Below are 15,321 nucleotides of genomic sequence, written 5' to 3'. Positions count from 1 at the left end.
GAGGTAGGTACTGTTGTCTACCTAGATGTATGAGGAAACAGGTGTGAAAAGGTTAAGTGTCACCCAGGGTCACACAGCAGAACCAAAGTCTGGGTCTTCTTAGCCATTCCTCTTTCTACAATGCGTATTGCTTTTCAGAGACTGCTTGTTTTCAGCTATGCCTTAATTGATCACATCACTGTATTTACTGCTGTAGGCCAAAAGATGCAGTAAAAGCTTTGAAGAAAAGGATTTCCAAAAACTACAACCATAAAGAAATCGAACTTACCTTGTCAGTAAGTACCTTCACGTTATAGTTAAGGCTCTAGGATTTCTCAAGCTATTGTAACGTTTTTGATTCTAGGTAAGAAACATAAATATTCTGAGATAACAGGTTAGCAAAAAGTCATTTACAGTATGAATTAAAACTCTTTATTGAGAATTGCAGAATTAAGAGAGGTTAGTTGATGGTAATAGCATTGAATTTTGTGGAAAGAGTGTTCTTGGAAAATGCATTTTTCCTGGTCAGGATATAGGAACTGGTGGTCAAACTAAGTGTAAATACTGAGCTGATCAAGAAGTGAGTGTCAGTGTTCCACACCGGGAGAATTGAAGTCTTAAAAAATGCCTCCCTTTTAGCTTGGTGGTACACTTGAACACTTTTGTAGAATGCTGAGGTGCTCGCAGCTCATTAAGTTGCAACCAAGTTCTGCTGCTTAGTATATTTTGGAGAAAATTCTTTGTTAATTAAAGCAATGCTGTGTGCCATATTGTCTGCAAATTGGGTATGGACACTTACTTCACCTGTTACCTTTTCCTCCATCCTCGGCCATATGACCTCTTCATTCACTTTGGTGAGTTGCCCTTTGTACTTTGATGTGTTTTGCAAGGACTGCCTGCTGCCTGAGAGTGAGCTGTGTGGCTTTCTAATTTCTAATTTCTTCTGCATGCCTTTGGATCTCCACCAGCCCCAGGCCACGCATGGTTATGGCACTAATGAGCCAGCATCACACTGCTCTTTGAGGCTTTGGGAGTGTTTATCCAGAGGGCCATGGGGCAGAGGGGAGCACAGCTTCTGTGTCCTAGTTTGCCCCGGAAGACAATTTCTCACATCTTGCTTACCTGGAGAGTAACTGAATGAGAAGAAATGAATGGAACAGTCTTAGGCATGCCATCACTGAAGGCATCCTTCAACTTGGGATCTGAATATAGTTTATAGGTGTTTTCCTCCTTTACCTTTTTTTTGACCGCTCCCCTATCCTTTACGCATAGCAGCCATCCATGGAGGTCACAGAATAGAGGGAACGCTGGAGAGAGGAGTAAGACACTTCAGTAGAGCTATCAGAAAAATGGGTGGATGACGGAAATAATCCTTTGCCTGACACCTGATGGGTCCTGTCTACCCTGTGAAGTAGTTGTATCCTTAACTCCCTTCATACGTGAAGAAACTGAGACTAGTGAGATTGTGATTTTTTTCCCCCTCCACGATTTAAGTGGTCTAGGCAAGATACAACCAAGTCCTCAGCTAATAAATCCCATGCCCTTGCCCCATACCACCTTGCTTCTCAGAAGGAATCAAGCCCCTTGCTGTGTTTCATTTGTGTTCTCATTTCCTTCATGCATGGTGCAGGACCCATGTGTTGACTGAATTAATGCTTTAGTGGGGGGGTCCCCCATCCTACCTCTCCTAGCATCTAGGAAGACACAAGAGCTAATGGAAGGTGCTATAGAATTGGGGTAGAAATGCAGCTGTGGGATGAAGTGGATCTGGGATATCTTAAGGCTGTCAACGGTTAGGAGAATTGAGTAAGGAAGATACAGGCAGAGGATGAATTGATGCCGCTTTCTCTATGTCAGCACGTGGTACGATTTCACCTTCCGGAAGTTGTTTATTCTCTAGAGTGAGTTTGTCTCTTTCTCTTGTACCCAGCCTACTTGACATGTCATCCTAGCCATGTCTTCTCCAACATGGTTCTTTCCTTGTGAGCATGCACCAGGACCCTTCTCTGAGGAAGCTGCGTTATTCTAGAGTGTTGTTTCTTGGGGCCCACCATTTCTCCTTGCGTTCCCACCTTTTCTTCTCTTCGGGTCGTCTGGTCTCTCAAGCCTTACTATCAGCCAGCTGCCTGTTCTTATTACCTGTTCCACCTCAAGTAACTGTACATCCTCTACCTTGTGATTTCCATCCCCGTACATGAGAACAAGTGAATCTAAAACCTGTGCTAAAAGAAGGGTGTGAGCTGCAGGTTGGGGGATCAGAATAGCCCCTCATTGTTAGGGTCAGATTTCATGGAGGTACCTACTTTGACTCTTGATAGCTTCATGCAGATTTCCCCAAGTTGTGTACTTAGTGGCCCAATGACCTCACCTGAGACTACTTATTGCATTGCCCATGTGTGTTTAAGGCCTCAGACTTGACTTTAATGTTAGGTTAAGCCAGACTTGATTATGAGGGAAATGAGTCACAGAAAGCGTTCTCTAGTGTCTGTCCAAGATAATTATATGTTTACCAATAAACTCTTTAAAAATGAATCCCCATATGTGACATTCCATTTTATTACTCCGAAGTGATGAGAGCCTGTCAAAGTCAGTTATACATGTTCTTTGTGTCATCCGTCATTTGGGTTCTCCGTGGACTTGTTAGCCTTGATTAAGTCTTTGATGGGATCTGACTAGACTGTGATTTCTGCCATCAGTTAGTGGAGTCATTTTGTCAAGAAGCCAGTGGTTTTATTATTTTAAAAGCATTTTGTTACCAGATTTGATAATTCTTTGCCAGAGGCTACCTTTTCTTGAATGAGTCAATTGTGATCAGTCTGAGAAAGATATTGTTATTGACAAATGGAAAGTGGTTGAACAGGTTCCTGGGAATCAATTAATTAATAGGCCTTCCTGGAGAGTTCTCTAGGCGATGAGCTAGTGGGGCTTCAGAATTAGTGTAAAACACATTTATTTCTTCAGGATTTTGTTGTAGAGTGGGCTCCGCCCCCCAGGGTGTCCGGACCTTGGTGGTGTCTTCAGCTCTGGATGGCCCCAAAGCCTGGTTTACTGTGTTTGGTTTAGAAATTTACTATGAGAAATAAAATTACCAAATAGCTCTTTTGCTTCCAGCTTTCTGAAAAGAATACTTACATCAGCTAATCAACTCATTCTCTCCTGATATGGAATTGCCCATGGAAGCAGATGATTAAAAAATAGTTACCAAGCTCTTCATATACATTATATTTCATTTAAGCCTTACGAGAAGTCTCTGGAGGGGGAGGTGTTGTGCTTGTTTTGCAGGTGAGGAGACTGAAGGATAAGTGATTTGCCTGATCAAGCTCAAAAGACCAGTGAAGCCCCAAGTCGGGTACACGTCTTAGTTTCTCTTGTTCTCTTGACTCCTAGGTTCTCTCTCCTGCCTGGGATTATGGTTTCTTGGTTGTCCTATTTCTAAAGAATAGGTAATTTAAACACAATATTAACATGTAAATTGTAACAAAGCCCAATTTCAAAATGTGTAAAAGCAACATATTTAATTTTTTCAACTTGCCACAATAGATTTGATTGCTTAATTAAGTAGGCTGGGGGTGAGGTACTGGTGACCTAATGGAAGAGGTGACGTAGAAGTAATTAGTCCTGAAATTCTAGATCCCAATAGGAAAACACGAAGGGCAGGATTTGTGATCTCCAGATGTTAACATTCTTAGTGTTTCACGTTGACTCTGATTTTGTACAGGTAACCTCCTGGAATGTTACCTGCTATAAAATCTTGGTGCTCCAAAGACGACAATTGGTTTGTGGTATACTGAGCCAGAACTTCACCATTCATTTTATAATTAAGGAAAGTGAGGCTTGGAGGCTACATTACCTTAGATTCCATAACCACTTGGATGAAGTATTTCTCTCAATTCCCATTGAACTAGAGGCATTCCTCTCAGCATTTCACTTAATCAAAACTCATAATAATGCATAAGCACAAAGTCGTTTGTTATTTACCTTTTCAATTGTCTTTCTCTAAGTCATTAACATAGATTCATCTTAGTATGATTTGGGCTTTGCTTTTATTTTCCTTTGCCTTAAATGTCCCTGTTTGACCCAGCCGCCTCTGGATGTTCTGATTGCCTTAGCCACCTTGCCCTTAAAAGTATAGCCCTTATACCTTCTTGTTTGCATTGCCATTATAGGGACAGAATACAGAGCGTGATGTAAAGGCAGTTTCCAGGGCTTCTTTTCTGTAGGGATGATTATGCTTATCCTGGTCACATTATGGTTTCTGTGACTTCTCTAACCCGAGAGATAGTAGCAAGGAAACCAGCGATTTAATTTGGTTTATAGATTACTTTTAGAAATCCACTTTCAGCATGCAGTTCTTCAGTACCAACTAATTCTTAGCCTGACTTCAGCTCATGTTTCTTTATTGAAAATGTTCCCCACCCCTGCCCGCAAGGCCACTAATGATCTCACTAATCAACAAACCTAGCTGAGTGTTTCTCCGTCCCTGTTCTTAACTGTTTGACACACCCTCCTCCTGGAGACTCTGCCCTTTTTTGACTTGACAGACACTTTGGTCTCTTTATTTTATGCTTCAGTTTCTGTTGGTTGCTCCTGGATTACCCTTACTGAGTTATCTCCCGGTCTAACAGGTGAACCCCCTTATTGCAGCCATTTCTCCTCTCTGCTCATCATAGGTGCCTTGATAACTCTCTTCTGGCCTAACACTTTCCTCAACTGTAGCTGTGCGTGTACAGCTCTAAGCTAAGCATCTCTACTTGAATGTCCCACCATCCATTTTGTCTTAGTCATCGTGGGCTGTTCTAACAAAAACACCACAGACTGGGGGCTTCCACAACAGATCATTATTTTGCACAGTTCTGGAGGCTACGAAGCCCGAAGTCAAGGTGCTGGCAGACCCAGTGTCTGTGGAGGGCCCACATTCTGGCTTGTAAGTGGTCATCTCGTTTTATCCTCAATGTGGCCGAGAGGGCGATCATCTCTTTAGCCCCTTTTTATATGGGCACTAATCTCTTTCATGAGGGCTCTACCCTCTTTATGTAATTACGTCTCAAAGGCCCCACCTCCATATACCATCACATTAGGGATTAGGGGCTTCAACATGTGAATTTGGCAGAGACACAAACGTTCAGTCCCTGGTACTTTTAAACTCAAAATATCTAAATTTCAACCCATCCTTTTTACCCTAGACCAATCATACCACCCCACCCTATCCACTTCTAAATTTCCTTCCCAGCTGCCATCAGTCTCATGCAGAATGATAGCCAGTTAATTTTCAGTCATCTTTGTTTTTTGACCAACAGCCAGTTGTTGAAAGTTCTTCCTTCATAATTCTCATGTCATTCCCTTCCTGGCACCCACATCACCCTAGTTTAGGCCTTTCTGCATCAGGCCTTACTAGTGGGTCCCTAACTGGATTTCTCCGTCATTCCAGGTTCTTTCACCCTCCAATTCCCTTTGTGGAGCGCTGCTTGAAAACCTTTCCTGAGCCGTACTTTCCCCCATTAACCTTTCTCTCCAGTTCAGGATAGAGGGAGCTGTGATGATGACAGACTAATCAGAACACTTACGTGGTTCTTAGTGCAATGTCCATATTCTTTCACTGCCACACAAATATCCCCACCGTCTGCATGATTCCCCTCCAGACTTGATTTATCCTACCTCCTCAGGGTCCCCACTTTGCCTCATAAAGAAGCCTCTACAGACCGAAGTGCTTATTTTCCTCCTCACAATTCTTATGCCTTGTCACCTGTATGTATATTTTTAATATCCTTTACCTGTCTGCAGTATAGCTCTGCACTCATTTGTACTTTCCTTAACTATTTTTCAGAGCCCAGTTTAGAACCAGCCTTTTCCAAAGTCTAAGCCCACCAAGCCCTACATTATCACATCTGTCTATAAAGGTCTGTAACTTAGGGTGATTATCATCCAGGCCAGGACATGTTTGACAGTGAAAGGGAGAATCAGTAATAAAGCCAGGACAACAGGACTTGACCAAGACTTTCCTGGAAAAATTGGAACAAATATGACCCTGTCTGTAGCCCATGGGTTTTGTTTATATGTCCCGCTTATTACCTATATTAGTATTAATGCGCATAGAATTGTGTCCTGACTCCCCAGGGCGTCTGTCCTCTAAGCAGTGGCATTATGCTTATACTTCCTCACATTCCCAGAACCTAACATTTTGCTTTGTTTTAGTGGATACTCAGTTCTGCTTGTTAATTAGAATGCTGGTGGAAATCATTCCTTAGCAGTTTGTGTCTTATATTTCAGAGGTGGCTTTGCCAAAGAAACTTAATGTTTAACTTTTCTCTCTAATTTAGCTTATTGACATGTGCATGCAGAACTGTGGTCCAAGTTTCCAGTCTCTGATTGTGAAGAAGGAATTCGTTAAAGAGTGTCTAGTTAAGCTGCTGAATCCCAGATACAACTTGCCATTAGACGTTCAGAACAGAATCTTGAATTTCATTAAGGTGAGTCTGTTGTACACCTTATGGGATGGTAAACTTCTAAAATTCGAGGTTTAATGACATACCCATTGGTTTAGTGATCCTTTACAAACCTATGATTGAGCCAGATAGCATTTTACCCTTCTACTTTTGTGTAATAGTAATTTTTTGGCATTGGGTGGTGCCCTTTTTCTGAAGAATTTGTAGTCATTTTCCTACCCCACTATTAGTTTCTGTTTTATTCATGTCAGGTAGGGAAATGAGTGATGTGTACATTCATTTTGCAGATATGAAAGCTATGGTCTGGAGTCCATAACTGAGTATTTTCAAAGTTACCTGGCAAAAGAGCTACTGATGCTATTTAAGAATATGTCTGTTAGTTCTGGATTTAGTACAGGCATAAACAGTAGTGTCTATTCCAGGGTTTCATTAAAATGTTGAGGCGTGGGAGTCTGATGATTAAAAATATTTTATGTTATTTTTCCAGTCTCTGACAATGTACATTTCGTCCTTGGCATTCAAAAGTAGCTTTCTTTCTGTGTGAGCCACATAATTGTCAATCTCTCATTTTCTGTCCCCAGTGTGAGAACTGTGTTTTGTTTTTGCTGCTGCTTTCAGACTTGGTCACAGGGTTTTCCAGGAGGCGTGGATGTAAGTGAAGTGAGAGAAGTGTACCTTGACCTGCTTAAAAAAGGTGTTCAGTTTCCTCTCTCAGATGCAGAGGCCGAAACAGCAGAGCAAGAGGTAAGAGGTCCTGCTTTGACTCATGTAGAGTAAGATAGTATATTACATGGGTCTCTTCTCATCAGAAGGGACAACCCTAGCACTATACTGCTTAGCCAAGAGACGCATTAGTTATTAGAAGGATATTGTAGTATCTGATAGAATAACCACGCCACAAAAAGGTTTGTGTTAGCTGGGTCACTGGGACAACAGTGAAGCCAGCACTCAAGCCTTATTTTTTGTCTACTTCTGTGTGTTCATCACCTTCATTCCTCTCTCTTATTGCAGACTAGCTTTTTCCACATAGTGGATTACTGCTCCCAATTTTTCATGGGATACCTTTAGCTTTTTCAGATTAAAACCTGGGAGAGGGGACTCCCTGAACCGACTGGGGTTAGTTTCCTATTTCTGCCCCAATCACCTGAAGTCTAAGAACACGATGGCTCCAAATAGAAATCACGTGGCTAAGGAGAGGGCCGCTTTCAAAAGCAAGGATTGTTGCCTAGACAAGGGTCTTTACCTTAGGTTAGTCTTACATTGTTTATTATTAAACTGTGCCCGTGGGACAGTTTCTGGATGTTCCCGTGTATTCCCATCTTTGGAAATAACTTTCAACGTTTTGAACTGTAACACTTTGAATGGCTGATTGTAATTCACCTCCTAAGTTTCTATAAAGATAAGAAAACAGTAGAACTACTGTTTCCTTCTGTAGATTGCTGAGTCCTGCCGCAGTGAAATAAGCAAGTCTTCCGGTGGATACCAGAAGACTGATCTTCATGGAGGCTTTGTCCTGAGGGCTAATTCTTTTACTTGTGCAGGCTGTTCCTGGCCATTAGCCTTCTTCCCCATCCTTTTATCTGCCCTTGAACCTGCTTACCATGCCCCTTTTGTTCTTTCTTCCATGCGCAGTGTAGTACAGCAGTGGCCTCGAACCTTGCTACTCAAAGTATGATTTAGGGTATAATCTGGGTGCACGTTAGGTATATTTAACCTTAGATTAAATCAGAATCTTATTTTTAAAAGATTTCTAGATGATTTCTCTCCACCGTAAGGTCGAGAAGCACTGGTCCCGAGCCCTGTGCTTGGGCCCTCCTCCCAAGGTTGTAAATGAGGTACTGAGTCAGGGAGGTGTTCACTGGTGGAAAAGGAGATGTCTTGACAGCTGTGGCTTAAAAAGACTGGACACAAATTGATTTACCATTTGTTTTTAACAACCCCAAAAGAGGACAGCAGTACTCTGGCAGTTTATCTTGCGGACCCCTGGTAAAAACTAAGCATTTTATTAAATATTAATTCAGTTAATAATCATAATGGCCACCTTTTATTGAATACTTACTCTATTTTGGGCACACCGTTTGCTTAATACTCTTCTCAAAATGCTGGGCAGGTTGCACACAATGATTTTGTATACTCTGGGCTACTACCTTATAACCTGGACTTTGGTTGAGAGAAAGCAATTGAGTCATCGGAATAGAAAAACTGGGTTTGGGTGGTTACGTTAATTCAGATAATAATCATAACACATCTCATTGATAGACTGCCCAGGTCTCATCGAATCCACCAACATCTGTTCCTACGGCACCAGCTCTTCCTTCTGTCGTTGTTCCCAAGCACATGACTATTACATTGGAGCCAGAACAGGTAACAACAGCAACAACTGTATTTTATTGATGACTTTTTCTAAGTTCTAAGCAGTTCCTTTATATACAGGTTGTTTATTCTTCTTAACATGATGAGGTGGGCACCCAGGAACAACCCTCGTTTTGCAGAGGAGAGGGCTAGAGCTATGTGACTTTCACGGTTCAGTTCTAAGTGGACTTAATCCCGTGGATTCTGGCTGGTCCCGATGCCCAGGCTCTTAACAGTTGTGCTTTTGTGTCTCTGTGGAGGTTGGGCTGTGGGATGGATCTTGTGTCAACCAGCTGATCCCTATTGCTCCTGAAAGAACTGTCCATATACCCTTTCAGAAACCTCAGTAAGTGGTAGCTAGCCTTATTGCTTGTCTTAATTGTGGAAACTGAATTACATGGACGAGTTTGTCTATATCTGTTTATCAGAGGTCCAGATGAGCCAGTAGTATATGAAACTCATTTCTGTTCTGCTCTCAGGGAACTATCATTGAGGAGTTTGGAGTATTTGTTATTCAGCGTTCTATAAAAATCCATGTGATTAGTTTCTCAGAATTTAATCCCAGGAAAGAAAACAAAAGTGTTTCTGTCTTGATTGTTCCTTCTCTAATACCAGGGAAACTGTAATACCTTCATTTTTTATTTTCTTTTTTCCCCAGTGGTTGCCAAGAAACCCAGACTGACATTTTCCAATTTATCCTGGTTCCTTGTGAGGTCACCTTGGCCCTTCTCCATATTGGTTCTAATCTGATATTTTTTTTCCCTCTTTACTTTTTAACGTTCCTAAAGCATATGAGAGATCTTAAGTCCCGTTAGGTGACAGATTATATATTTGTAAAACATATACGTACATTGATATGAATTTAAATATAAATTTTGAAAATATGAAATTCTACAAAAGCGTTTTTGTCTTCCAGCAAATGGCCCCTGAGAGAAGAAAACGAGGTAGCCATTCTTTATGTGTCCCACGTACTGACTGGTGACTGACTGTGTTGCTTCCTACAGATTGGAAAATTGCACAGTGAGTTGGACATGGTGAAGATGAATGTGAAAGTGATGTCTACCATATTGATGGAGAATATTCCTGGAACTGAAAACCGTGATGACATAGAGCTTCTGGAGGTGAAGTATGATTTCAGGGACAAGCAAAGTGTCCCTAAATATTATTCTCTAAACTTAGAGCCTTGGAAGTGGAAGCCACCTTCACATTGTCTAGTCCACCCCCTTGCATCATCTGTTGATTTCGAAACTTAACAAAAAGATGCAAGGATGCACTCTCCTTGCCCTCATGCAACAGATAGTTTACCGTCACTTAATCATTTATAGCCTGGGTCATATACAATCTCTTATTAGTCTCTAATTGTTTGAAATGTGTAAAAGTTGCCTCTGAAATGTGTAAAAGTTGCCTCATTGTTTGAATGGTTGACGATTGAATGAACAGCCATCCATTCAACAAACATTGAGTAATTGCAATGTGGTAAAGGATACAGAAATCAGGAGGTTCTCCTAGGCCTCAAGGAACTTATGTCTAGTCAGTGAGATTGTTTTGTGAACAACAGTTTAATAAAGTGTTGTAGATGCTATGATAGAAATGTGTTTATCATACAGTGGGATCAGGGAGAAAGGTGAGGATTTTTGGGAAGATTTAGGTGAGGGTTGTACTCAGGCTGGAAAAAAAAGTGGACAGTGCATTGGGACTTGCATTCGCAGGTGAGGAAAACCATGAGCAGTTTATTATTATTGGAGCAATGGCCCTACCAGACCTTTACTATGTCTGTACATCTATGCATTTTACTTTTTCTCTCCAGTGGTTTGTTCTAACTATAATTTTAGATTTTAACACACATTTTAACATACTAATTTTGGAAGCAGTTAGGGAAAAATCAGTTTCTAAACCTTCCTTCCCAAATAAGTTAAGAACCTTATTCTGTTCTTACTTTTCTCAGATTCCCACTCCATTTCCCATGTTGGTGTTATCTTTCCTTTAACTTCTCAGATTGTTAGTTAAATAACATTTTTATGATCAGTGCTTATTTGGGAAACAAGTTGCAAAGATTTCTTGGCTCAACATTGTTTCTTGTGCATTACTGCTATCTCCTTGAAATATTACTAATGGTAAACTTTGAGTATTTGCATGTCCAAAATGTTTCTTTGCTGCCATGTTAATTGCGAGTAGTTTGGCTAGATAACAGAAGTTTAGGTGCACAATTTCTTAAGTCCTCTGAAGGTACTGCTCCACTGTTCTCTTGCATCCATTGTGCTCTTGCATCTATTGATGCTGATGAGAATTATATTACTGATTCTTGCACATTTGTTTTATAATCTGCCTTTGTTTTTTCCTGGTTGCATTTGAGATTTCTCTTTACCACAACAGTTGTGAAATTTCACTATACTGTGATTGGGGATACTTGTACATATATGTGCATATGTGTAATTTCACTTCGTACGTAGGGAAGTACTTGATAGGCCTGTTTGCCTGTCAACTTATATGTATTTCAATTCTGGGGACTTTGTCAGCTCTTACTTGAAATATTTCTTTTCTACTGTCTTTCTATTTTCTCATGGAACTTTTATTAGATGATGAAACTTCCAGTTATATTTTTCTTACCTTTTAACATTTTTTATACTTTCCATCTCTTCATTCTTTTGTGCTATGGAGACACGTTTGTAGGAAAGTGTCTTCATTTCATATATTCTCTGAAACTTGCACATCAGGTCATCTATTTAGCCCTTCTAATGAATGTTTTATTTCAACAGTTTTTTTAATTTTAATGATCTATTTGGATTTTTATAATGGTTCTTTTTTTTTCCATGGATGTACATTCCCCTTTTATCTTTCTAAGGATAGTTGCTTTTCCATTTTCTCTATGGATTCTCCTTCCTTGAGTGCCAATTCTTCTTCTTCATGACCTCTTTCATTTGCATTCCACAAGTAGCTGGCTGGGTTGCTGATGGTGAGCTCATTTTTGCGTGAGATTCCCTGGCAGCTGGTCTGTATTCGCTATGACTCTGGTCATACATTCCGAGGGAAGACACAGTTGCTGCAGCTTGTGCTCGCTGTTTTTTTGTGTGTTTTTTTTCAGAGTATGCAGGATTGGCATAGACTGATGCTGAGTGGGATATTTTGGTTGCTGGTCTTCTGAGTTGTTTGCACTCTAGTTTTCCTGGGTGCTACCAGCAATTGGAAATAATACCCTGTGTCTCCATCCCGAGCAGTGTTCATACCTGGAAACAGGTATTCCTGTCTCAAAAGCTATCAGGTCTCAAATGAGAAGCAAGGTGTGACTAGGGATTGTCTTGCCTGGTTGTTTCACTACCATACCTCAAACTAACTGTCTGTTGGTTGTCCCTTGTCCATCTTGTTCTGGCTTCCACAGTCTCAGCGTGGAGCATCCTTCATTTTCTTTCCCTGTTCTGAGGCACTGTGGGCAGTTTTGAATGCCCTGGAGTCAGCAAACTGGCTGGGGGGTGGGGGGAGGGGTGCACATATAGGCCTTGGGCTGTTTCTATGCTGTCTTTGAACTCAGAATAGCTTTTACATTTTTAAAGGGTTTTTAAAAAGAAAGAGATCATTTCTCAAACTACGTCTCTGCAAGCCTGCTTCCAGAGACCACTTGGGAATCAGACATACCTCTTAAGGAATCCCTCGCCACCCCTACCCCCCTAAACCTCGCTACTAATGGATTTGTGTTTGTGGTGTCTCTCAGGTGCACAGGTATGAGAAGAGGATTTAAAACTATAGTTTGGAAGCGGAAAGTACCAGGTGCAGAGGAGTAAGATCTGTTCTGTACAGATTATTGAGGCCCTGACATGCTATGCCAGAGTGGGCTTAACCCAGATGGCAGAAGGGAGCCAGTAAAGGGATATAAGCTGAAGGACTCCATAACCAGATACAATTTTAGGAAGATTTCTCTGGTGACACTGAGATGATTAATTCTGGGGAAACAAGAAACATCTCTAGGAAACAGTTTAAGATAGCATTTCCTATTCGCCTTCCGCAGTATTATCTGGGGCACATGACATCTGTGGTCAAATACGTTTATGAAACAAATTGCCTACTGTATTTCTTCTCTCGGACGGTCTTAGTATAGTACAGAGCCATTAGTATAGTAAAGGCTCTAAGAGTCTGTGTTTAATTCAACATTTGCAAACTTATTTGACCAAACAATCCCCATTTGCTGAGTAGCTATTGGATTCTTGGCCTTGAGCAAGTCATTTATTGTCATTGGATTTAGTTTCTGTATGTAGAAAATGAAGAGTTAAGATGATACTCTGTGAATAAAAATAGTATTAACACATGCTGTATATGTCAGAGGTTAAAATTATGGGAGTTGCTATGTGGTATCCTTTTTTAAAAATCCACAATTGAAGGCTTTTACAGATATAAACTTTGTGACTCGTGATATTAACAAGGATGTTGAAATATAAATATCAAAGTAAAAGGGTATGTGGCAGATATTTTTCAAAAATGGCCGTATTCCACTTAAATACGTGAATCCAGTTTTGTATTTTCTGCAGCCCTGGAGTACACTGCAATGCCTTTGTGTGTCAGTCTTTGGGTGCAGTTATTTGGTTGGATTTTTCAAGTTTAATGCTAATTTGTTGGTTGCTGTTTGGATGCCAGAGCTTAGGGCTGTGTGATGCCTTGAATAGTAAAGAGACTTGGGTTATAAATCACCATTAGAATACTACTCATGGCCAGTTCAAGTTGAATGGGTTCTGGCATAGGATCAGCTTGTTTAAGGAGCCTATCGAATGTGTAACTTTATTTTTCTTTCTATGCTTTTCGTTAAAAAAACATAGACACCCGATGTGGGAAGTGCTTAAATTCTTTTGACACATATTTGACTTTTTTTCTTGTAATCTAAATAACCTCATGAAAGAAAACTATTTCTCACAACACTTCTGTGTTGAGGTTTTCTTCCTCTCACATTAAACAGTTCTGACACTAGCAATCCAGAGTTAGCACAGACCCCCTTCCCCGCCACAGGTTAAGGGCTCAATCCCACAAGGTTACCCCTTACCTCAGACACCAATCACAAGCAGTGGGTCCCCAAGGTTACTCACACCTCTGTCTGATTTGGCTACACCTCAGGGGTTTCCACAACCCCCTCCTCAGGCTCAATAGTTTGCTAGAATGACTCATAGAATCCAAAAAAGGGCTTTACCTACTATTACTGCTTTATTATACAGGATGCAAACGAATGGCCAGATGAAAAGATAACATAGAGTGAGGTCTGGAAGGGTCAGGAGCTTCTGTCCTCATAGAATTGGGGTTCACCATCCTCCCAGCACCAGCTGTGTTCACAAACCCAGAAGCTCTCAGAACCCCTTTATTTAGGGTTTTTGTGAAGATTCCATTATGTAGGTTCCGTTGATTTAAACATTGGCCATTGGTGATGAATGGAGTCCCCAGCTCCTCTCCCCTCCCTGGAAGTCAAGGATGGGACTGAAAGTTCCAACTCTCTAATCACAGGGTTGGTCTCTTTGGCAGCAAGACTCCCTCTTCCAAGAGTTACTTCATTAGCATAGACTCTGTAAGGTTGAAAAGAGCTTATTATGAATAACAATAGATGCTCCTCTCACCCCTACTAAGGAAATTCCAAGGGTTTTAGAATTTCTGTGCTAGGCACTGGGGTTGAAGACCCAATCTATGTTTCTTATTATATCTCTATATCATATGTCTCTGTGGTCAGTCTAAAATAATTGATCAACTCTATGGTGATAGAGGGCAAGGAGCCTATCTGATACAAGGATATTAAAAATGAAATCAGCAAAGGTAGACTCTGGAGAAACAAAGTAATTCTATCGTACATTTTCAGGAGTTTTCTCACCCCCATCTGAACTCTTCAGATCAATGGAGATAGAATCCCCAGAGAACACTAGCTCTGTGCCTGGTTTCCCCTATATAACCAAAGGGGCTTTGGGAGGCTTTGGCATAAACCTAAGGGGGGTCATTAGAGGGGGGGGGGACATCAAAGTGGGAGGCAGTGAGGGCCACGGGCCTTGGGTGTTCCAAGGGCATATTCTGAGGGAAGGAGTGCATCTGTAAAGGAGTGGTAAAAGTATCTGAAGTCAACTTTGTGAGTTGTGAAACAGAAATCTATTTTTCTCCCCCTGACCAGCTCATAACCACGGTATTTTTTAGCTCACTAAAATAATAAGCTGACCTCCTCTTTATTCCCCAACTCCTGTTGAGATGACAGAAGAAGTAAGCAAATAAGAATGGACTCCCCCAGCTTACAGGACAGCCTAGACAGCGTCAGCAGACCAAACTGAGGATATTCAGTGTGCGATAATGCAGGTGGGATCAGACCAATCGAGGAACCAGCAACCTCACCCAGGCCAAAATGACCCTTCCAAAGTGACTTTCCCAGAGAAAGCCTATGCAAACCTCAAAATCGGAGTAAGATTGGGGGGGCCATGGAGAGGAAAACAGCTGTATCCATCCTTGGCTGCCCCAGCCGCTGACTTCAGGAGCAGGACACTTGCAGTGTCACTGTTGTCCACCAGAGAATGTCCAGGCTACAGAAAAGTTTTGTAAGAGT

At 41.2% G+C, this 15,321-nt stretch overlaps 1 protein-coding gene across 5 annotated transcripts in view; it reads left to right on the top strand.

Moving 5' to 3' along the window:
• TOM1L1 (target of myb1 like 1 membrane trafficking protein) overlaps positions 1-15,321 on the top strand; it is a 49,830-nt gene that overhangs the window by 5,467 nt on the left and 29,042 nt on the right. For 3 of the 5 annotated variants that reach the window (XM_088802180.1, XM_088802183.1, XM_088802181.1), the window contains exons 3-7: positions 197-275; positions 6,297-6,446; positions 7,041-7,166; positions 8,682-8,786; positions 9,779-9,895. In XM_088802180.1, the coding sequence (XP_088658306.1) occupies positions 197-275; positions 6,297-6,446; positions 7,041-7,166; positions 8,682-8,786; positions 9,779-9,895 (577 nt within the window). The remainder of the gene's footprint in view (positions 1-196; positions 276-6,296; positions 6,447-7,040; positions 7,167-8,681; positions 8,787-9,778; positions 9,896-15,321) is intronic. The other 2 variants (XM_088802182.1, XM_088802184.1) reach the window with 2 other exon arrangements.

This window comes from Rhinolophus sinicus, chromosome 12, assembly GCF_057876585.1.
Source record: "Rhinolophus sinicus isolate RSI-liver-muscle chromosome 12, RSI-T2T, whole genome shotgun sequence".
NCBI classification, from domain to species: Eukaryota; Metazoa; Chordata; class Mammalia; order Chiroptera; family Rhinolophidae; genus Rhinolophus; species Rhinolophus sinicus.
Note: the sequence above shows the minus strand (reverse complement) of the source record. Positions and strands in the feature narration are given on the sequence as shown.